This window comes from Ostrinia nubilalis, chromosome 9 (assembly GCF_963855985.1).
Source record: "Ostrinia nubilalis chromosome 9, ilOstNubi1.1, whole genome shotgun sequence".
Classification (NCBI taxonomy): domain Eukaryota; kingdom Metazoa; phylum Arthropoda; class Insecta; order Lepidoptera; family Crambidae; genus Ostrinia; species Ostrinia nubilalis.
The window spans coordinates 15139189-15163682 of record NC_087096.1 but is presented as its reverse complement, the minus strand read 5'-3'; the positions used below and the strand labels follow the sequence as shown (position 1 = coordinate 15163682).

The 24494-nt window shown below is 40.1% G+C and overlaps 2 protein-coding genes and 1 long non-coding RNA gene across 3 annotated transcripts; 2 read left to right on the top strand and 1 right to left on the bottom strand.

Annotated features, from left to right (window-relative positions):
* Positions 1-19: 19 nt before the first annotated feature.
* Positions 20-3205, bottom strand: LOC135074715 (NADH-ubiquinone oxidoreductase subunit 8-like). The gene is made up of 5 exons (XM_063969082.1): positions 3102-3205; positions 2607-2824; positions 2076-2216; positions 1498-1596; positions 20-376 (listed from the first exon to the last, which is right to left on the bottom strand). The coding sequence occupies exons 1-5, from the start codon at positions 3136-3138 to the stop codon at positions 215-217; spliced, it is 657 nt and encodes a 218-aa protein (XP_063825152.1). The 5' UTR covers positions 3139-3205; the 3' UTR covers positions 20-214.
* Positions 3206-3533: 328 nt separating this feature from the next.
* On the top strand, positions 3534-4927 carry LOC135074716 (uncharacterized). The gene is made up of 4 exons (XR_010257883.1): positions 3534-3864; positions 3952-4244; positions 4346-4408; positions 4617-4927. It is a non-coding gene; the product is annotated as an uncharacterized LOC135074716 (long non-coding RNA).
* Positions 4928-6885: 1958 nt separating this feature from the next.
* On the top strand, positions 6886-22919 carry LOC135074775 (pyridoxal-dependent decarboxylase domain-containing protein 1). Its single transcript, XM_063969158.1, has 21 exons — positions 6886-7040; positions 7110-7483; positions 8723-8829; positions 9340-9471; positions 10698-10912; positions 11618-11689; positions 11843-11902; positions 13099-13290; positions 14596-14640; positions 15299-15427; positions 16175-16394; positions 17486-17631; positions 17718-17791; positions 18051-18105; positions 18191-18264; positions 18325-18398; positions 18654-18738; positions 19411-19532; positions 21254-21443; positions 22004-22137; positions 22753-22919. Exons 1-21 carry the CDS (start codon positions 6969-6971, stop codon positions 22917-22919), a joined length of 2739 nt encoding a protein of 912 aa, XP_063825228.1. The 5' UTR covers positions 6886-6968.
* The last annotated feature ends 1575 nt before the right edge of the window (positions 22920-24494 follow it).

Genomic DNA, 24494 nt, shown 5'->3' with positions numbered 1-24494 from the left:
GATCAACTAAAACTACTACTAACTGAGATGGTATTTATATATTTTATCACAAATGATAATAATTTATTTATTCCTAATTTCGAGATCTATTTTGTGAACATTTCATAGTTAGTGACTGTATCCAGACAGCTTAGTATTATTTACATCGATTGCATCAATTTCTGTCCCCAAAATAGGTCTCGAAATGTTATTTACACTAACAATTGAAGAGGATTTAGCGGTAAAGATGGTCTGCTCTGATGTTGGTAGCGATTTCACTTTCCCACTTGTCACCGTTGGACAGAAGTTTCTCCTTGTTGTATAGGAGTTCTTCGTGGGTCTCGGTGGAGAACTCAAAGTTGGGTCCTTCGACAATCGCGTCGACAGGGCAAGCCTCCTACAATGGAAAGAGAAGAATTATATTTAATTACTTACTACCAGATGAAAGGAGAAATCATAGGAATTCCTTCTGGTGACAAGACAAGAATCAAGATACCTCATCTGAATGAAAACACAAATTGCCATGTTGCAGAACTCAAAAGAAAATTAATTACTTCCTAATAAGTTTTCTTTTTAGTTCGGTAAGGGGCAAAGATGAGAAGAAACAGTCAGAAACTACAAGTCAACCTCCCAATGATTGACTGTGATGCTGTATAACAAACCAAGATTATTTAAGCTACTGCCAAACCAACGCTTGCAGATCGCGTCAGCGATGGCGATCATAGGCCAATGAAAGGACGCGCGACTGTCATACTATTGAACAAGGAATAAAGCAATTCATGTTTAATAGTAATTCTCACGACAATTGACATTGGGAACTTTTTGCCCCACTTTTCGAAAAGTAGCGGACACAAACGAAACCTATCACAGATGATACATACTAATATCCAATGAATTTCCGTGCATTTTTTTTTTCTCTCTTATATGGGAATATTGAGAAAATGAAGTTTTAATATTTTATTTTATTTTACATTTAGATAACATTTTTGACGACCTCCGTGGCGGAGAGCCGCACACACCGGTTTTCAAGGTGTGCCGGGCCAATCCTGAGGTCCCGGGTTCGGTTCCCGGCCGGGACAATATAGAAAACGATCTTTTCACATTGTCTCTGGTTTGGGTGTGTTGTGGTTCGTCGTTCCCGATTTCCATAACACAAATGCCTTAGCTACTTATTTTGGGTTGGAGTAATATTATGAGATGTTGTCTAATATTAATTTAAGTATTTATAATATTTTATTTATTTATATTATTTTATTTATATTGTTTATTTATTTATATTATTTTATTTACTTTTATTGGTTACTCTGCAATGCCAAACAACATAACATGTAAAAATATCAAATCATTTTAGACAAATATATTTTCAACTTAGACTCGTCATATCTCAGAATTCCCATTTCTCACAACATAGCGCTTTAAGTGAATATACCTACAAGTATAAAGCTTTGAAATAAAATATGTTTCATCTTTGTCCGCCGTGGGGCATTTTCTCATATTAAAGTTCCCAATGTCCTTTACCTGACAGAATCCACAGTAGATGCACTTAGTCATATCAATGTCGTAGCGTGTTGTTCGTCGTGAGCCATCTTTTCTCTCTTCAGCTTCGATTGTGATAGCCTAGAATGGACAAATTACAATAAACAAAAGAACTCAGAAGAAAGAAACAATGATCATGTAGATCCCTGTCAACTCATTCCTTTTACTCCTAACACAATGTTAAGTTACTCTAACTCATTACTACTACTCCCAAAACAAGCATAAGAGCTTACTTAGCTGAGGGGTTCTTATCTTATTCAATACTGTAACAAACTTAGTTTTTGCAATTCACAAAGGTGAGTGAGCTTTACATGAGTGTGGTAGCTCACTACAGTTCATTTTTCAAAAGTTTTGATAGACTTTACATGACATTACCACAGACATTACACTATCATTACGTGCATGTACACATACACACACAAGTAAAGCTCACTCGCCTTCGTGAGTTGCAAGAACTATACTGAATAACTTTTGTAAGAGACTAATACCTAATAAACTTTCTTGTCAGAATTATCCTCAGTTTGGACGATTAAATTAGAAAAAAAAATTGTCAATCTTACCTGAGCAGGGCAAATAGCTTCACAGAGTTTGCAAGCAATGCACCTCTCCTCCCCAGAGGGGTATCGACGGAGGGCATGCTCGCCACGGAAACGGGGTGACAAGGGTCCCTTCTCAAATGGGTAGTTGATTGTTGCTGGTTCCTGAAAATTCATTAAATTAACTTTGAATAATCTCAAGACACTCATGAAATCTATTTCTGAGTAACAAAGTGATAGTAATTAAAAAGGAGAACATAATCTTTAATCACTGTGTATTAGCTCCATAGAAAGATTCCCTTGGATGTCTGACCTCTTACAAGAATAAAAAAAAAAACAATGTCAAATTGGTTTTTAGGACCAGTGTTATGATCTTGTCTTGTATTATTCATTTACTATGCACTGACCAGTCTAAATAAGAATTACCTAAACCTTTAGTAAGGTTTAGGTAATTCTTATCTGTACCACATAGGTTTTGTAACCTATGTGGTACAGATTTTGATTTATTGTCCAGAGTTATAAAGGTCTTGGTTGAAACTTATAAACTAACTTTACCTTGAATATATGGGCTAGAGTTACAGCAAACCCTCTGACCAGCTCAGTCCAAAACATAGTCTGGGCAGCTCTGTCAGTCATCTCTTTGAAATTCATGTTGGGATCCTCGGCATTCACATATTTGTAGCCCGGCAGTTCTTGTGGGTATACCTTCTCTACACGGCCCTCTCCTGAGCTGGCATGGCGGGCCAGTATGTTGCTAGTGCAAGCTACACGAGCTAAAACATTTTTGGAGTTATGAGATAGGTTTTGACAATCATAGAAAGTAGCAACTTATTTCTCATTTAAAAGAATTTGAACAGTTTATTAGACGTTAATGTATAGTAGGAATTGTAGATTAAAGAATATTTTATTCATATTCTTTTAATAAATATGAAATCAGCTGGTAAATACGCAGTTTAGGTTATAAACAACGGGTTGCGTAACAATGATTTTGCGGTTTCTAATCAATGATATCACTAGAAACAGTAAATACAACATAAATTAAAAAAATACCTCGAGTGGAAAGAGAAAATATTTTCACTAACGACATTTTCGCTAAGTTTTAATGTTATAATTCGGTTTCAGTGACCGATCTTCGATCGACTGAAAATGACAGATCCACGGGGTGGAAACGCCATAGAGTTTGACAGCTCCATAAAGAGTGAATTTTTTTGACAGTTCCGAGAGGAAGTGACTTTTTTTATAGTTGTCCTTTATGCGACAATGGCAATGGTCTTTTGCGTGTCTGGAATCAAGTTAGTAAACATTTTCGAATTACAACTTCAACTTTTATTTATAAATTATTTTATTGAATCTATTTGCATTCTATAAATGAAATGTTTATTTAAAAGTATATTAATTCAAAGTCGTAATTTTCACTTTAATCAATTTAGTTCCGTCTCAAGTCTACAACTGTGACATTATTAAAAAAAAAAACGTCAAAAATTTTCATCGAAAAAACGTGTTTTTCTTTAAACAATTTTTTTCTAAAATCAATAATTTCTCAATCAATATTAATAAGAACTACATGTGCATGGATTGCCAGTTGGATTGATGTTTGTTTTAAGAAGAAATTTCTCTCAAGTAAGATATCCACTCGAGAAAGGTTATTGCAGCTTGCAGCAACATCATGTTTTATCAAGTATTGAACCACACAAAGGATTAAATCTTCATTACAATATCATTCATAACTCCATTTAAATCAATGGAAACTAAATATGGATCGTTTCATGGAGTAACAACATACTTTGGAGTTTGGACCCAAAATACAATACACGTAGGTACATTGCAGGCATAGATTGCAGGACACAGTGAATGATGATACGTGTTTTATACAGTGAATCTAAGTACCTATTTGTTTCAGGTTAATATCGAACTTATAAGGTGTTAAGCTGCAATTACAATAACAGTGCTTGCTATGGAATCACCGGTGCTGATCATTATTGTCAACTGTTACTTAAAATCCAGATGAACCAACCTTTACTTCCTATTCAAATAAGTTTAGAAGAAACCTATATAAGCAATAAAACCAGACCAAGAATGCTTGATTACAAACGATGAACTCATTTCATTTGCAAGTTATGCCATGACATAAATGCATTAAATTAGGAAGATTTGTATTAAATGAATATTAACTTCTGTTGATAAGAACATTTGGTAAGTACCTTTAAAATTTAAAACACCCTCAAAATGATTCTAACACTATCCTCTGACGCTTTTCGACTAGGATCAAATAAAAGTTAATTATTTAATTACAGATTGGTGGAATCCAGATTCTGTGAATGTACATGTAATTGATTGACAAGTACACATTTGACAAGGTAAATTAATTTTATTTAACAAAGTAGTGCAAATCTAGAAACAAAACAGACAGTAAGATAGGTATGGTAGATAAGACAGATCACTTGTTCATCTGCTGTACTCTTTATAATATTAGTGTAGAATGTAGATGATGTAGGAGATTACAGTCTTACGGTGACATGCGCATCTTTTTGCTCTTAATTTACAAATATTTCATATATTTTACAGGTGGTGAGAAACGTGTAGATCTGGCCTGCTTACAGTGGCTATTGGATTGGACAGAACCAAAGTGAGAGTGAACGTGTGAATTTATGGAGAACATTAAAAACTATTTTACTATAAGTCATAACGCAACTTATTTTGTATGAAATACATACAAATGTCAAGCCGTGAGTACATTATGTAAAAACTAAAACAATGTACCTACTGTAATCACAACAGTAACTGTAATCTTTTAAAATCCAATAGTTTTAATGCTTATTGATTTTCGTAAACAAAATATTTCATGTTATATTTCATCAATAAAGTTTCATTTGATACTTCAATAGTTTTATTTTTAACCGCAATACATGAAAAGGAACGGATCATAAAAAAGTATGACAGGTATATTTAATCTGTGGGCGGCAGACGCCATATTGTATTCAGCGCCACCTACTGGACAATCTAGCTCGGTACCAGTTTGTTTATCGTTTATCCAATACTAGGGCCGTTTCCTATCTGTCTTTAGACATACTCTCTAATCTGTGGACAGATCGACGCCACTTGCTAATCTGTCAATGTCACTGAAAGTCTTCTCTCTCTAGTCTATGGATTATTTCATTCGGATATTCCAGAGCTCCGATTACGGTAACTTTTAACGTCTACAATCCAGACACGCTTCTCGATTCTGCGATACGATTGGTCGTTCAAAAGCGTACGTCAGCTGTTTTGACCAATCGTATCGCAGAATCGAGAAGCGTGTCTGGATTGTTGACGTTAAAAATTACCGTAATCGGAGCTCAGCGGAGAGAGCGTTTTGATAGGGTTTGTTGATGGTTACAAACTGGAACCAGTCTCGGAACATACACAAAAAAAAGTCGGGTCTCCAATGCGTGTTTTATTCTACAATCGCTAAAAGTCAACATTCAACATTTTTTTGTAGACAATTTTGTTGAATGTTGACATGTTTTTGTTGAGTGTGACGACGGCTACATTATTTTACATTATCTTTGGAAGCAATAATTCCCTTCATTCGGAGTTCGGAGCATCCCTTCCTTCCTTTCATTCGTTTCATTATGTATAGATGACCCACGCTGAACTGTCCCACCAAACTCAATGACAGGGGGGCGCTACCATCGTTCAACTATATTGTTTCCAACATGGCAAAAATCTGAAACAGCGATCCGGTATTGACGGTGGCGCCCCACTGTCAATGTCATCGACAGGACAGTCCAGTATTTTGGAACTATATTACTTTTCTCCAGGGTGCGGAAACTTCCATACAACGGTCATCGAAGTGAAACTTGCTTCCAAACAGCGACATCGGTGAATAAATTCAAATACTTTTTAACTACCCTAAAACGCTCTAGATGTCGCTGCTCCTGTTTCCTTCATATTTTCATTTTTTTCTTAATTAAAATATATTTGAGAATATTGTTAATTACAATTTGAAAACTTTTTTTAAATGAAATTAATTTGTTTTAATTTAAAACTGAACGGTGACATTTTTTGTTACAATTTACATAATAGAGTAGTAGAAATTACTATTTAACATATGGCAACTTTGTTTTTCCTCCAAAATGGCCGGTGTTGTTTTTGTTATGTTAAATGCATTCTTGTTTTCTTAGCCATCATTTAAGTGTTCTGTGGCCCTATTAAAGTATTGAAGAGTCGTCGAGTCAAATTCAAGTTCATTCCTTCGTACCTGCTGCTGTTCTGGTTCATCGGAGTTTTGTTCGTTCCTTCGTGAATCGCGAAGAAACTTTCTGTTATGTTCACAAGTGATCTGAGTTTTCTCAATGTGCAAATGCTTTTTAGTGTTGTTGAAAACTTTGCGAAAAGACGCTTTTGGTGTATAATATTATGTGTGTTCATAAATAAAGTAAAATTATTAAATTCAAAAGTTTTTGTTTACTTATTTGCATTTCCATGTGCAATGTAGAATTTTTCCAAATCCATTGTTTTGAAAATAATACAATACGTACACCATAAAGATAAATATTTTCAAAATAATGGATTTGAAAAAATTCTACATTGTACATCATAAAAACAATAATTCTTTGAAGGTTATGAGGGCCTATGTGTGCGTGAACTGTGTGTATGTGTGCGTGGACTTTATGTATGTATGTGTGCGTGTACTATGTATGTATGTGAGCGTTACGTACGTAGGTTAAGTACAGGGAATTTAACACCAGGCTGTCAATTAGTAGGTTCAAAAATTTGACAGAGAGGGTTCTCTATTTCCTATGTATTACTTTTCTCTATGCTTTTCTCTATGGTTTCATTCCTTCAGTTCAGCCACCCACGTCAAAACATTGAAAAAGTGACGTTTACAGATTTTCATGTTGGTGTAATAAAATTGCAATAAATTCGCCACGCAGCATGGGAGATACACCAGCTTCAGATTCCGAATCCAACAAACAAAGCCCGAAAAGCGAGGCTTCCCCTGAAGAGGTAAAAACCTAAGTTTCCAACTGTTATAATGTGTACTTTTGCGATACTAATTCTGCGCTTGTATTTTAGGGCCGGCGTCCGTTTGGCGGGCTAGAATTCCAGGTTTCAGAAGTGGTAGGCCGGCTCGAGGCCGGCGTGAACGCCCAAGATGTGGCGGAAGAGGAAAAAAAGCCGGAACCGCGTAAAATCAGTGCGGGGTTCTTCGAGCCCGATGAAATGCCAATGGATGAGATTTTGAAGGTTTTAGAGGATCTGGTGTTGAAGACTGACACTAATTGTGAGACTATGGAGCCTCCGTTGCTGCCTACGGATGCTGTGACGAGAGCGACGATTCTGTCTCATAGTATATCCGCGTTGTTTGGGAGGCTGGATCGGTCTCACGCAGCGAGACTCGGCGCACACATAGCGAGTGAGACCACTCGCTGGATGGCGCACATGTTCAGGTAATAAATGTTGTATGTAGCTTTTATAGCCATAGATATGATGCATTCACTTTTATTGGTGTCCGTAATCAGTTTACCTTGAGTTTTAATTAAGTGGATAAGATTAGTGATTATGGACTCACTATTTATGAGTGTGACTATTAGGTACAGCTAATTGTTGTAAAACTATAGCAAATTGTATTGGAATGTTTCTAAAACACTGTTCACATCACATTTCTATGATAAAATTAATTTCATTAACATTACTAGCTATAATTGATGAATTCTCAGATAAACATTTAATTGTATGGCCTTTATTACTATAGTTGTAAGGCTCATTATGTGGACTGTAAATTTTGTTTGCTATAATATGTGTTTTGTCTGTTTACCATTCCTTTGAAGTTTTCACATCATGTTTTCTGTAAATATTTACAAATGTGACTGAACCAAGACATTTAAGTATAATTCTGCATTTTTCACATGTTTACATGTGTGATATTATATCATTAGTTAACATAAATTGGTTTTGAAAATGATTGATCTAGTTGATGATTTCTTACACTATTAACAACATAAATGTGTGAATGCACAAATTGTTTGAATTTATCTTCTACAAGCCTGCATGAAGCAATAAAATAGATAATTTAAAGTAGGTAAATAATTAACTAACTGTTGTTATAGCGAGAAAAAGTACTTTTTGCATTATTTTGTTACTAGCTTTTGCCCACGGTTTCACCCGCGTGAAATTTAGTTTGTCACAGATTGTCATAAATTATAGCCTATATGTTAATCTGGGTTATAAACAGTAATACTGTAAAGTTTTAACAAAATCCGTTCAGTAGTTTTTGTGTGAAAAAGTAACAAACATCCAGACATCCAGACATCCAAACATCCAGACATCATAACATCCAAACTTTCGCATTTATAATATTAGTAGGATAGTAGGATAAACAATGTCATGTATCATTTGATACCAAATAAATGTTATTTTTGCAATAACATTATAACATCTCTTTGCCAAGACTATAATGGTCTCTGAACCAAGTCATTTCAGATTTTGTTAGTACATAATTACATTTTGTGCTAACTAAATAGCAATATTATGTAATTCATACTTGGTTTCTCATTCAACAGTATTTAAAAAATAGTTTTAATCATGTTTTTTGTTTGTTTTTTGTTCAATTTTAATGTGATGTCGCCCTTTTTGTCAAATAAAACATTTTATTATTATTATTATTATTTTTTGTACTTGCATTACAGACTGGCGGATTACAATGCGTTCTATCACCACGAGCACTTGGAGGGCCTGGTTCGAGTCACACGGATGCTCCTGCACCACAGATACCCTCGCTATTTGGAGGACGGAGGTATGCTATTGGATAATATTTGAATTTTTTTAATTACATAAATTGTTTTGTTGTTATTTCAAAATATTTTGATTTTTTTCTCTTGCTCATTAAATAGATAAAATAATTGAATCAAGCTCTTAATTTACTATATGGCCCGGTTTCGAGATTCGAATTCGTTTCCGGAGTTTCGAGAAATGTAATTGTATAACCAATCAGATGTCATTGAGATTGAATTAAATTGACAGAATGAAATCTGATTGGTTATTGAAAACCAGAGGTTTTACACAATTCCACGTCATTTCTCCACTTTGCTCTTCCTTGGTTGAGACTGGGCCTTATGTATGTTTATATCTACTCCAATAGCCAAATAAAAATGATATAATCAAAGAATAGACTACCCAATCCATACACAACCTCAGACTATAATAAGCAGTACCTATACCTTATCTCAGGCTAAGCAGACTGCAGTATACCTCTACTTTTCTCAGTAGTAATAAAACACATAATAATAAAAACTATTTATTTCAGCGCTGGCGTTCACAAACCGGCTGCCCTGCATATACAGCTGTGTGGCCAGTCCACTGGGCATAGTGCAGCACCTCTGCAGGCAACTGGGCCTGCCGCTAGCCTGTGTCAGGCCTGTGCCGGTCAATGCTGATGGTATGTAGATAGAAAACTTGTTTATAAATTGGTCTTAGGCTTACGTATTTGATTTTGAACATTTTTAATAACATTTAAGACAAAGTTGAATCTTCATTGGCAATCATTTTGCATCAAGACTTGCCTGTCAGGAGTATGTTTACAATAATGATCTTGATGTTCACAATACAAAGCAGAAAGACTTTTTCACTTTCATCTAGTGTAATTTATAGACTGTTGAACTTGATATTTAAAAATTTCGTTTTATTGTTAGTACTTTTAAAATGAACTCATAGTTAATAGTTTGATTAAAACCTATTATGGGCAAGCATAAATTCATGACGCTGATTTGTGTAAGTACAGTCGATCGAATTAATTCAACCATGAAGAACCATTTCAACTCTCGAGTCAAATTCATAGGCGAAGGGTTTCAACATCAAAACCCTTTGTCTATCAGTCCGACTCGCACTTATCCGGTTTTTATGGGCAGATCAATCCTAATTTATTTCAGCAATAAAATATCTGGTTGTTGGCGCCATTTTTGAGGTAGTCACACAATCATGAGAGTAGTCACCATAAGTGGCTTACATAATTTTACCAGTGACTGTACATTTAGAACAAATTGGCATTTTCGCTATGACCTCATTCGTTTATCGCGCTCGCCACTCGGCTGTTCGACAAAACAATAGCTTCTTGTTAATTTTATGTGGATATGATTAGAAAAACATTGTGGCTTCTTGTGTAGTTGTAATAGAGTTTTGAACAAAAAAATTATAATCGCTGTACTGACTTTTTAGTTTTCTTCCTTACATAAATGGCGTAAGATGAATAAAAAAGTAATGGATATTATCTCAGTTTAATATAAAATTCCTAGGGAATTCATAAATTTAGATCTTCTAAACCAAATATGTATAGGTTTAATTTAAGATCCATTTCAACTAAAATAGAGAAACACGGGTCTCAACGCAACATTTTTATGAGTTTATGTTAATGTTACATAAAAAGTGTCATATAAAAAAATGTTGCGTTGAGACCCGTGTTTCTCTATTTTAGTTCAAATTATCAGTTTACTTTCTGTTTTGTAATTTTGTTATAAATGACTAGAGACATAGACAGCTCTAAAGTTTTTACAAAAACAGTCTACCGTCTTTGACATTAACTTTAATCTCAATTAACACCAGGTGCGATTGCGCCATTGCGCCATTGCGGGCCTTGTCATGCTTAAAAAAACTATTTTTTTTATTCAGGCAAGGGCATGGACATCGAAGCTCTAGAGCGCCTATGCGACGAAGATGTAGCGGCCAACAAGACGCCCCTACTAGTGCTGGGCGAGGTGGGTGCCCCCCCGTTAGGCTGGGGGTCACCGCTCGCCACTTTGGGGGCCATTTGCACTAGGAGGAACCTGCATTTGCATGTGAGGGGCCATGCTTTGGCTTTGCCCGCTGCTAGTGGAAGAGATCAGGTGAGGAAGAACTTTTTAATGTTATTTAATAGACTATTTGACACCATTCCCCAATAATTCGAAATCACAACTTTTTTAAAAAGATTTTCTAACCTTAAAAATTAACTTTAAAATACTCTACTAGTAGTTATTGAAAAAAGTAGTTTAATTGAGTTGACAAAATAGTGACGTCCCTTGCTTGTATTGCCATACAAAATCTATGGGAGTATCGTTTTGACAGTTTTAAAAAGTACGTCAATTGATTAATGGTGTTAACACATCTATTGTAATTCAAATAAAAATATTGATGCTGTGTCTTGATCATAGTAGAATCTGTTATAATAATCGACAGAGTTTTTATGACTAACTCTACCTACTTTTATTTTACTGTTTTCACCAATTCATTGCACGTTTCATTCAATAAACGTTTATAAAATCCTTATAAAAAAAAAACATTGCAGTAATAAAAATTATTGGGTACTAAGTAAAGTAGTAATCTTTCTTTTTGAATGTTTTTGCGGTTGTTTTATAAGAAGTTCTTATATTCTTTAAAATCTTAGCAAGTTTTATAGTAACCGAGTCGCGATAGTAAAAAAAAACATTTTTTTTTTCACTCAATATTTATTTTGCCTATAAAGGCAAAATAAAGAGCAAAACACCTATTATAAACAATATAAATTGTTTACTAAACGAATACTAATGAAAAGTACGTGATTTTCTTCACAGAGTTTCAGCATAGCAGATTCAGTCACACTAACTCCAGGGCCTTGGTTTGGAATACCTGGACTGCCTACTGTTGTATCCTTTATAATAAATCACTTATTAGAAATCAAGCTAAGTTTTAATTCACGAAAAACCCGAATATTTGCATGTAAATGTTTTAAAGCAGGATTGTATAATCGACAATGATGTTGTTATATCATATAATATTCCTTAACAAATCTTACACAGACATTTTACAAAATACCAGAAGCGATCACTGCCAACGATCACTCAAAAGCTGTTAGTTCGGTAAGTTTTTGCACACTTATTTATTGGACTGTATTTTATTTCTAAGGTGTGGTGGTTCACCTAGATCCAGTGTTACTATCTTGGTTTTTCTATTTATACTAAAGCCCGGTCCGTGAGCACGTAGAATTTTAAAGCTACCCATCCTTATTGCTCGCGCGTAATTATGTTGCTATCGCGCTCGCACACTCACTGCGGGCGCCCGTCGCACAGTCGCGACAGCAATATAATTACGCGCGAGCAATAACGATGGGTAGCTTGGGGTCATTGGACAAAATTCTACGTGCTCACGGACCAGACTATAGGCAGGGTAGAAAACTCCGATACCGCGATGCGGAATTAAAGATGCAGTCGAGGATGCCGTATCAGCGCCATCTGTCGGCCGTTTAGTGTAGTGGTTCAGAACGGACGACTATGCCGAGAGGTCCCGGGTTCGATTCCCGGCCGGGCAGAAATTTAAATGATGAATTTTAATATATGTGACGGGTCTGGGCGTTTCCTATGTATATTAAGTATGTATTTACAAAAAAAAAGTATGTAAGTATGTTTATATCCGTTGTCTAGTACCCATAGTACAAGCATTGCTTAGTTTGGGGCTAGCGGCGCAGTGTAAAAATGTCCAAGGATATTTGTTTATTGTTGGGCGCAGTGTGTAGTGGCGAGTTGATAGATGTACTAAAGCCTGGTCCGTGAGCACGTAGAATCCCGTCCAATGACCCCAAGCTACCCATCCTTGTCGCTCGCACGTAATTATGTTGCTGCCGCGCTCGCACACTCACTGCGGGCGCGCGTCGCACAGTCGCGACAGCAATACAGGGTGTTAGGTAAATGGGTATATGAGCCGACACTAGCCCATGTTAACATGGGCATATAAATGGTATGGTGAAGTCAGGAATTTGATATCACCATTTTAATTTTTTAAATTTTCATACAAAATGAATTTTATAAAATCAGATTTTTATGAAAATTAAAATAATTTAAATGAAGGTATCAATTTTCTGACTTCACCATACCATTTATATGCCCATGTTAACATGGGCTAGTGTCGGCTCATATACCCATTTACCTAACACCCTGTATAATTACGCGCGAGCGATATTGCAGTTAGCATTGGACGGGATTCTACGTGCTCACGGACCAGGCTTTACACACATTTTTGCTTTTGGTGGAAAACTGTTCTAACATCCTTTATATCCCAGGTGGGCAGCAGGGAAGGCGCGCTAGCAGCCCTGGCAGGGCTGTCAGGCGGCGGCGGGCGTCTGCCGGCGCTACCGTTATGGACGTGCATCCGAGCGGCGGGCGCGCGCCGGCTCACGCAGCGTTTGAACGCCGCGTTTAGATCCGCACGCGCCGCGCATACGGTGGTGTCGCAGGCGCAGCTTAGGCTATTGGTAAGTGACGTTTATTGTATAGACCCAATATACTGAACTGTCCTATGCGTGACATTAACAGCGGGGCGCCACCGTCAATACCGGGTCGCTGGTTCCGATTTTTGCTATGTTGGAAACTATAAAGGTGAACGATGGTGGCGCCCCTCTGTCAATGACTTTGGTGGGACAGTTCAGTTTAGGTCATCTATATTCTTTAGAGCACGCTCCTATACGTCACAGCGTTTGAAAGCAGAGTATTACTCTGTCTTTGGTAAGTGCCGGCTGACGCAGCGGTTGAACGCCGCGTTTAGATCCGCCCGCGCCGCGCATACGGTGGTGTAGGCGCAGCTGAGGCTGTTGGTAAGTAATAATCATTTATGTCTTGTTTGAGTACACTTAAAATCATCTGTCACCGCGTTTCGATAGGGCTGTGTCACAGGAGCAGGCTATTGGTAATATCATGTTTGAAGACGCTTGTAAAAGTCGCAGCGGTTGAACGCCGCGTTTAGATCGGCCCGCGCCGAACATACGGTGGTGTAGGCGCAGCTTAGGCTGTTGGTAAGTAATAATCATTTATGTCTTGTTTAAGTACACTTAAAATCATCTGTCACCGCGTTTCGATAGGGATGTGCCACATGAGCAGGCTATTGGTAATATCATGTTTGAAGACGCTTGTAAAAGTCGCAGCGGTTGAACGCCGCGTTTAGATCGGCCCGCGCCGAACATACGGTGGTGTAGGCGCAGCTTAGGCTGTTGGTAAGTAATAATCATTTATGTCTTGTTTAAGTACACTTAAAATCATCTGTCACCGCGTTTCGATAGGGATGTGCCACATGAGCAGGCTATTGGTAATATCATGTTTGAAGACGCTTGTAAAAGTCGCAGCGGTTGAACGCCGCGTTTAGATCGGCCCGCGCCGAACATACGGTGGTGTAGGCGCAACTTAGGCTATTGGTAAGTGATAGTCATTTTTGTCTTATTCGAGGACGCTTGTAAGTAGTTGTAGGTCATGTTTGGCGCAGTGTTTAAACATCGCGTTCCGCTTTATGCTAAACGCCTACGCTAGACAAATGCAACTGTGTAGGGGCTCTAAAAGTCGCAGCGTTTGAACGCCGCGTTTCGGTCTGCCCCGCAGGCATAGTTAAGACTATTGGTAAATGACGTTTGTAAATATTCTCTTTTTCTTATCACCTATGAATCTCTCACCGTTTCAAGAATTAAATGATACGAGTTTTAATTTGTAAATGTGCCCAAATTTTTAAATTTGATCCTTCAGCAGATTGACGTAAAATATTTTTTAATTTAATTAACTATGTTTTTTTACAGAGCGATCGACCCGGCGGCGATGAGCCTCCAAATGTAGACATAGTAGTAAGTAAACACTGGATATTTTAAAATATTTCCACAGTAATTATTTTACAGCAAAATTACTTATGCCATAAAATCGCAAGATTATCGTGACATTATTGTACTCCCGAACTGTCACCTGTCATTAGGAACCTTGCATTGGACTGCGGCCCATTGGCCATAGATGACAAAAATATTAGAACATTCAGATTTTTTACTCTTAGCTCCAGAACAGACGGTGAAACGCAACTGCAACGAAACTGCAACTGCTAGTTACTTTTGAGTTGCATCTAAGTTTCTGCCATAGCGTCCGTTGAGATACCACATTTATGACGCGACCAGTTTGAAACCGGTTTGAAACGCGCGTCATGTGTTGCAGTTGCGTTTCACCGTCTGTTCTGGGACTTAGGCTGAGTTGCACCGCCTAACTTTAACGGTAACTATGACGATAACCGGTGCTTTTTGTATAGAGTTTGACAGTTATTTGACGTTTGCCAAAGTTAAAGTAGGATGGTGCAACCCACCCTTAATAAGAAGCTATGAGCCAAGCTTCATCTATCCACTTATCTACTTTGTTGCTTACACAATACTAAATAGAATTCACATTCCCATAATAAACAGCAAGCAAATCCATCAATCCACTTTGTACCTTACGTGATAGTAAATAACAACCATATTCCAGGAAGCAGTGAGCCAAGCGTCCGCGTGTGTAGCCTTCCAGTTTGCGCCGCCAGACGTGGAGAAGCCGCCGCCGTACTACGACAAGCTCAACTCCTGGCTTGGACAAGTGCTGCAGAGAGAGGCTGAGATGGTATGTCACTTACAATTATATTTTTCAGGCAACACATGAAATTACCTTGTTCTAAATTACAATCCGATCGAGTTAATTGCGCACCTCGCTGGAATGCGACTTACCCACATACCTAAAGTCCGGTCTGTGAGCACGTAGAATTTCTTCCAATGACCCCAAGCTACCTATCCTTATCGCTCGCGCGTAATTATATTACTGCCGCGACTGTCCGTACCAGAGCGTTGATGTGGCGTCATAGCCGCCTGGTGCGCAGTTAACTGGAACGGGTTGTATATTTTAGCCCCCGAAATTAAAAGAGGTGCATTGTAAGTTTGACGTCGACATTAACTGGGCTTCGCATCTGTTTTTGACGCAGTTTTTTAAGATTAAAGTTTTTTTTAATTTGAATTAGTATCAGTGTCGTTATGCCCAGTTAGGCTGAATTGCACCACCTATCTATATCTTTGACCGTAACTTTGAAGATAACCGTCATTTTTTGTATGGATGTGGACAGATTTTTGACGTTTGTTAAATTCAAAGTAAGATGGTGCAACCCAGCCATAGAATGTCATAAATCAAATTTTCATAAAAGTTTGTATTCAACTCTCATGCAATTACTACTAAATACTTACTTTAATGCCAGAAAAACGAAGACATGATAAACTAAAAATTAATTGCACCACATTTTTATTTACTTAGATTTTACCAAAATACAAACTTCAACATAAGCTTCTGTACAACAGCTAAACATTAACCCTTATTCCGCAGCTAAGCATAGAAGTATGCGAAACAGAATCCCACGGCATAGTCCTCCGGTACTGTCCTTTAGAAGGCTCTTTGCTTGAAGAAGACAAAGTTGAAGCCTGGGCCGGCGAGTTAGAAGCACAACTACACGTGCTACACGCGACCGTGTCCCTCAGAGACCCCTTCCACCAAAGGGTTAACGAGCATCCGTACTTGAAGTTGGTGCATGTACCCGGCTGGGCTGGTAAGTGGTTAATTGTTTTAGCTATCATCATTTCAAAAATAGACGTCCACTGCTGAACATAGGCCTACAACATGGTTTCTACACTCAACATCAAATAAACCGCACCTTCCACGACGCCAACTTCAAAGATTTTCTTCATGGTGCCCCAACAATATTGGTGTTATTTGAAAGCCCAATAAATATCCTTAAAGAAGAACACATTTAATTTCTTAATAAATGATTAACATATACCATAAATGTGAATTGAAAAAAGACCTCACTTTGGGCTTACCTCTGGGATCAATTAGACCAAATTTTATGGTTATAAAACCAAATAATCATCACACGTGTCCTCTTTAACAGATGGATAGCGATTAATTGCACCTTAACAGTTTTATAGCCATAAAAGTTGGCTCAAGCGTAACTACCTATTTTTTTATTAAGTGACTCTAGATCCTTCTAAAGACACATTTTTGGGGTAAAGTAAAAACCTATCCTTTAATGAAATGAAGTTTAGAACTAGGCTTTTAAATGGTGCCAATATTGGTGGGGATGCATACGATTGAAAGTGCTTGTCGCGGGAGGTGCGGTTTATTTGATGCCGAGTGTATAATGACCGGTTGGTAGCGGCCTTTAGCTAATGACAGTCAGTTGTGGACGTAAGCCTCATCGGCCCTCATCTTTAACTTTTTACAAGTTTGTTTTATCTAGCTATCATCTTAAGGTCGTCAAAAAATAAGGAAAAATATTTGATCTTCAACCAGTGTAGGTCAGGTACGTGCCACGATAAAGTTTATCGTAGTGTTGTATCGATTTTAGACGATAAATTAATTCTTACTGTCATCTTCTTATCTGTCACTGTGTATTTATTATTTCTTGTTTTGTATTTGTGGTGTACAATAAATTGTTTTTATTATTACAATTATTATCTCTTTGTGGTTGAATAAACACTGGACTGGACAATTGATGTTGCATCAATTTGAACTTTATGCATTCAACATAGGATTAATAAAAATAATTTAACCTTTTACCACTGGTGTCTATCTATTCACATATTGTCAGATCAATTTGAACTGTATTCAGTGACAATACCGTCCATATTCTCGTACCAGGTCTAGGCGGAGTCCGGTTCGTGCCTCCAGGCTGGGAGGAAGCGTCGCCAGATGACCTCAATGCCCTCAACCGACAGTTGGTTGACACTCTACGCGAGTCAGACGGAGCCTTCTCTTGTGGGGACGGGGAAGACGGCATGGCGTGTGTCAGGTGAGATGAATATTGCCAATATTGCTGGGAATATTGCCAGTATTGTGTCCAGGCTAGGACCTCAACTTCCTTAAACGACAGCTGGTTGACACTCTACGCGAGTCAGACGGCGCCTTCTCTTGTGGGGACGGGGAAGACGGCATGGCTTGTGTCAGGTGAGCTGAATATTGCCAATATTGCTTGAAATATTGCCAATATTGCTGGGAATATTGCCAATATTGCCTCCAGGCTATGACCTCAATGCCTGGTTGACACTCTACGCGAGTCAGACGGAGCCTTCTCTTGTGGGGACGGGGAAGACGGCATGGCGTGTGTCAGGTGAGCTGAATATTGCCAATATTGCTTGAAATATTGCCAATATTGCTGGGAATATTGCCAATATTGCCTTCAGGCTAGGACCTTAATTCCCTTAAGCAACAGCTGGTTGACACTCTACGGGAGTCAGACGGAGCCTTCTCTTGTGGAGACGGTGAGGATGGCATGGCGTGTGTCAGGTGAGATGAATATTGGCAATAGTGCCTCTAGACTAGGACCTCAACTTCCTTAAACGACAGCTGGTTGACACTCTACGGGAGTCAGACGGAGCCTTCTCTTGTGGGGACGGGGAAGACGGCATGGCGTGTGTCAGGTGAGATGAATATTGCCAATATTGCCTCCAGGCTAGGACCTCAATGCCCTCAACCGACAGCTGGTTGACACTCTACGGGAGTCAGACGGAGCCTTCTCTTGTGGGGACGGTGAAGACGGCATGGCGTGTGTCAGGTGAGATGAATATTGCCAATATTGCTGGGAATATTGCCAATATTACTGGGAATATTGCCAATATTGCCTTCAGGCTAGGACCTTAATTCCCTTAAGCAACAGCTGGTTGACACTCTACGGGAGTCAGACGGAGCCTTCTCTTGTGGGGACGGGGAGGATGGCATGGCGTGTGTCAGGTGAGCTGAATATGCCAATATTGCTAGGAATATTGCAATATTGGCAATATTGCCTCCAGTTAGGACCTCAACGGTTGAGGGAACCGACGGTTGGTTGACACTCTACGGGAGTCAGGCGGAGCCTTCTCTTGTGGGGACGGGGAAGACGGCATGGCTTGTGTCAGGTGAGCTGAATATTGCCAATATTGCCTCCAAGCTATGACCTTAATGCCCTCAACCGACATTTGGTTGACACTTTACGGGAGTCAGACGGCGCCTTCTCTTGTGGAGACGGGGAGGATGGCATGGCTTTAAATAAAAAGAAAATAAAATGGCTTGTGTCAGGTGAACTGAATATTGTCGGGAATATTGTCAATATTGTTTCCAGACCTCAATTCCCTCAACCGACAGTTATGTACTCTACGGGTGATAAACGGCACCAATATTCCCGATAGTATTGCCCAGTTTTACCAACTTTTTGCAAATCTTATTTATTACTAACTTATGCACTATACATTACTAAGATCGTGGGTTCAATTACCACATGAAGCAGTAGATTTTTTAAAGTTAAAAAAAGTAAGATTGTTCTCTTAAATGCTAAAAATTTAAGACTGAACCCGCCACTTCCATCTGGTAAATTGGCGAGGTTCTCTTGTAGTGAAGACTAAGGCCGATTTGCATCACCTAACTTTAACCGTAACTATAATAATAATCGGTGTTTTTAAACGGAGTTTGACAGATTTTTGAAGTTTGTAAAAGTTAATGTAAGATGGTGCAACCCAGCCTAAAGATTCGATATGTATAATTGCTTTTTTATAATGTAACTGACAAACAAATATGTTTTTCTATATTTACAGATTCGGCATGGTCACAGCTGATACGGACATAGAGGAACTACTAGAGCTGGTGGCGACGGCCGGCCGCGACGTGGAGGAGAGGTCGCGCGTGCTCACAGACATGAGCGAAGTCGTCAAGAAAGGTGAATTGAACCTTATTCACTCAGCATAAGGATGAATTTAGTATGGTGACAGTATATACGGACATAGAGGAACTATTGGAGCTTGAAGCGACAGCCGCGCGCGAGATGCGAGGTCGTCAAGAAAGGTGAATTGAACCTTATTCACTCAGCATAAGGACGATTTTGGCATGGTGACGGCTGACACTGCTCGCGCGCGCTCACCGAAATTAGCGAGGTCGTCAAGAAAGGTAAATTGAACCGTATCCCCTCAGTATAAGGATGAATTCGGCATGGTGACAGCTGATACGGACATAGAGGAAGGAGGAATTTGTAGCGACAGCCGCGCGCGAGATAGCGAGGTCGTCAAGAAAGGTGATTTGAACCTTATTTACTTAGCATAAGGACGCTTTCGGCATGACACGGACACAGAGAAACTTCTAGCGACGGCCGGGCACGAGATGAGCAATGAGCAAGGTCAAGAAAGGTGATTTGAACCTTATCTCTTTAGCTTGAAGTCGCATTCGGCATGGTAACAGCTGATACGGACAGAGAACCTACTGGAGCGAGGTATTCAAGGTGATTTGAACCTTATTCCCTTAGCATAAGGACGCATTTAGCATGGTTAAAGCTGATACGGACATAGAGGAACTGCTGGAATTTGTAGCGACAGCCGCGCGCGAGATAGCGAGGTCGTCAAGAAAGGTGAATAGAACCTTATCCACTTAGCATAAGGACGAATTTAGTATAGTGACAACTGACACGGACCTAGAGTAACTACTGGAGCGAGGATTTTAAGGATATTATGAACCTTGTTCCCTCAGTATAAGGACGCATTCGGCATGCCAGCTGATATACATAGAGGAGCTGTTAGAGCTGGTGGCGACGGCCGGCCGCGACGTGGAGGAGAGGTCGCGCGTGCTCACAGACATGAGCGAAGTCGTCAAGAAAGGTGAATTGAAACTTATTTACTTAGAATAAGGACGCATTTAGTATAGTGACGGCTGATACGGACTTAGAGGAACTACTCTAGCTTTAGCGACGGCTGGGCACGAGATGAGCAAGGTCAAGAAAGGTGATTTAAATCTTATTTACTTAGCATAAGGACGCATTCGGCATGGTGATGGCTGACACGGACGTAGAGAAACTACTGGAGCGAGGTATTCAAGGTGATTTGAACTTTATTCCCTTAGCATAATGACGCATTCGGCATGTTGACGGCTGATACAGACGACAGCCGGGCGCGAGATGAGCGAGGTCGTCAAGAAAGGTGATTTTAACCTTATCCCCTCAGCTTAAGGACGCATTTAGCATGGTGTCGGCCGACACAGACTTATCATATTCACGTATCATAAGGTCTTAATTTACTGTAATTTCAACTTTATTTACAGGTAAAAATCAATGGAATTATCAACATGATGTGCCTATATCAACAATGTATCTCTTATAGAGTTAAAATTTAGGCTGCTTCTCCACAAGATGATAATTATGATAAGTGCGAGAATGCGTAGTTCTGAAACGATGAGTCCACCAGATATGTGTAAGTGGTGCTAAGATGAATATCGAAGCTTTGAATGTGAAGTATAGTCTAAAAACTAAATAAAATGAATTTGCAAATAAACTGATTTTAATACTCGGACATACAAAGTAGCGCTATAGATGGCGCCACATAACATACCAGACTCTAACATTACTTTCAACCGTTCTTAAAGTAACATTCTTATCCAATCCAAAACTGTCCCCAGGAATCGAAGCAGCGCAAGCGGATTTGGAGCGCGAAAGTGCGGAACGACTATGGCAGGAAGGGCTTCTTCGACGCGTGCCCGTGGTGGGCCGCGTGGTGGACTGGTGGTCGCCCAGCGCCGCGCCGCCGCCTATTGGCCGAAGACTACATCTTGGGCTGGGGACTTTGCAGACTACTGACGATGTTTACAGGTCAGTTTAATACAGATAAGTAGGGCGACTGGTGGTCGCCCAGTGTACCACCTAAAATATCGATTGTAGGCTACACCTCGCGCTCGAAACATTGCGGACTATCGACAGATCAGTATACTGCGCCACAGTAGGTAGAAGGTGGTCAAAATATGGTCGCCTTGTGTGGGCCCCCGCCCATCGATTATAGGCTACGCTTCGCCCTTGTATTTTGAAGACTAGTTACTGTTACGACACGTAAGAAGGTAGTCACAAGATGGCCACCCAGTATTTTACTCCTCTGATCATTTTTTATGCATAACAAGGCAGGTATTTGACCACAATCGCACCTGATGTTAAGTGGGATGCAGTCTAGGATGGTACATTTGCAGGCGTCGAACTTGATATTTTACTGGCCACTAACGATGAATACAGGTTAGTTGCATACATAGTGCGTGAGTAGATCAAGCTATTGATCGATTGCCTGGTCCCGTTCACACTTCTTTCTTACTTTGGACACTATGGATGCATGCGAACACTGAGTAAGTAGATGGTGTAAATTGTGAGCCGAGTGGCTATGGCAGGAAGGGCTCCTTCGGCGCGTGCCCGTGGTGGGCCGCGTGGTGGACTGGTGGTCGCCCAGCGCCGCGCCGCCGCCTATTGGCCGAAGACTACACCTTGGGCTGGGGACTTTGCAGACTACTGACGATGTTTACAGGTTAGTGTATACTTAGTAAGAGGTTAGATAGATAGGACAACTGGTGGTCGCTCAGTGTACCACCTTAGTCATCAATTGTAGGCTACACATCGTGGTTGACACATTGCGGACTATCGACGATATAAGGTCAGCAGCCTACGCCTCTAGGCATGTAGGGGTTTCGACCATGTACTGTCTAGTGTGACAGGGGCCCATCGATTATACCCCATCGATATTACCACCTCGCGCTCGAATTTTAGAGACTTATGTATACAATTTGATTGCAAGACCACTAAGTAAAAAGGAGGATGGTCCAATTTCGGTAACGCCCACTGGCAGTAAGCTACACCCCGCGCTCCACATTTTGTAACCTACAGATGTATAAAGTTGTTCGACAACAGTAAGGTGGGCGCTTCCATTGTATCATTTTTGTTGCAAAATAGCCTGTATTACAACGAGATAAGACGCCACTGTGTTTAGCTAAATGTGCTGTCGATCGTACGTGAGTAGATAAAGCTTAATAGACTACTGGTACCGTTCACAGTTCACACCTCTCACTTGTACTTTTAAGACACTACGGATATTTGAGGTTGGATGCAAACACTAAGTAGTAAAGGAGAGTGCTTCAATTGTCAGCCAAGAGGCTATGGCAGGAAGGGCTCCTTCGACGCGTGCCCGTGGTGGGCCGCGTGGTGGACTGGTGGTCGCCCAGCGCCGCGCCGCCGCCTATTGGCCGAAGACTACACCTTGGGCTGGGGACTTTGCAGACTACTGACGATGTGTACAGGTCAGTTGATAAATAGTAGCATACATGTTCCGAAAGGAGACAGGTAGAACGACTGGTAGTCGCCCAATTTAACCTTGAGCTGGTCTCGTGTACAGGTTGATTGCTCCTCCAGTAAGTAGGTAGGAACGTGGTCAAAATATGGTCGCCTAGTGTGTATTTTGAAGACTACTCTAAAGCCCGGTCCGTGAGCACGTAGAATTTTGTCCAATGACCCCTAGCTACCCATCCTTATCGCTCGCGCGTAATTATATTGCTGTCGCGACTGTGCGACGGGCGCCCGCAGTGAGTGTGCGAGCGCGACAGCAACATGATTACGCGCGAGCGACAAGGATGAGTAGCTTGGGGTCATTGGACAAAATTCTACGTGCTCACAGACCAGACTATAGTTGCATACATATTCCGAAAGGAGACAGGTAGAACGACTGGTGGTCGCACAGGTTGATTGCTATACCAGTAAGTAGGTAAGAACGTGGTCAAAATATGCTCACTTAGTATGTATTTTGAAGATTACTCTAGTTACTGTTGCGACTTTGCGACACCACTAAGTACCTAAGTAGGAGGTTGGTCAAAAGATGGTTACTCAGTATTGCACCCCATCGATCGATTGTACTTTGGTGACTACGGATATTTGAGGTTAGTTGGTGGATGCTTCAATTGTGAGCCGAGTGCCTATGGCAGAAACCTTTGTTTGTCACCTGTCATCCGCTTTGCAATGGAGGGAAGTCGAACCTTAATTTCGAACTCCTCCTATGTTCTTCTGATTAATTTCGTTGCGGGTCCAATGACAGTTTAACTTTCCCCCGGGACAAACTTGACCTTCATTGGTTGGGTTTTTGTGGCGGTCAAGCTGTAGATCCTGGCTACACAGGAGTTGCAGTGGTGGGAACGAGAGGTGGGAATAGTCCCGATATGGCAGAAGGGCTCCTTCGGCGCGTGCCCGTGGTGGGCCGCGTGGTGGACTGGTGGTCGCCCAGCGCCGCGCCGCCGCCTATTGGGCGGAGGCTACACCTTGGGCTGGGGACTTTGCAGACTACTGACGATGTGTACAGGTCAGTTTAATACAGATAATTAGGGCGACTGGTGGTCGCCCAGTGTACAACCTAAAATATCGATTGTAGGCTACACCTCGCGCTCGAAACATTGCGGACTATCGACAGATCAGTATACTGCGCCACAGTAGGTAGAAGGTGGTCAAAATATGGTCGCCTTGTGTGGGCCCCCGCCCATCGATTATAGGCTACGCTTCGCCTTTGTATTTTGGAGACTAATTACCGTTACGACACGTAAGAAGGTCAAAAGATGGCCACCCAGTATTTTACTCCTCTGATCATTTTTTTTATGCATAACAAGGCAGGTATTTGACCACAATCGCACCTGATGTTAAGTGGGATGCAGTCTAGGATGGTACATTTGCAGGCGTCGAACTTGATATTTTACTGGCCACTGACGATGAATACAGGTTAGTTGCATACATAGTGCGTGAGTAGATCAAGCTATTGATCGATTGCCTGGTCCCGTTCACACTTCTTTCTTACTTTGGACACTACGGATGTTTGAGGTTTAATGCGAACACTGAGTAAGTAGTAAGAAG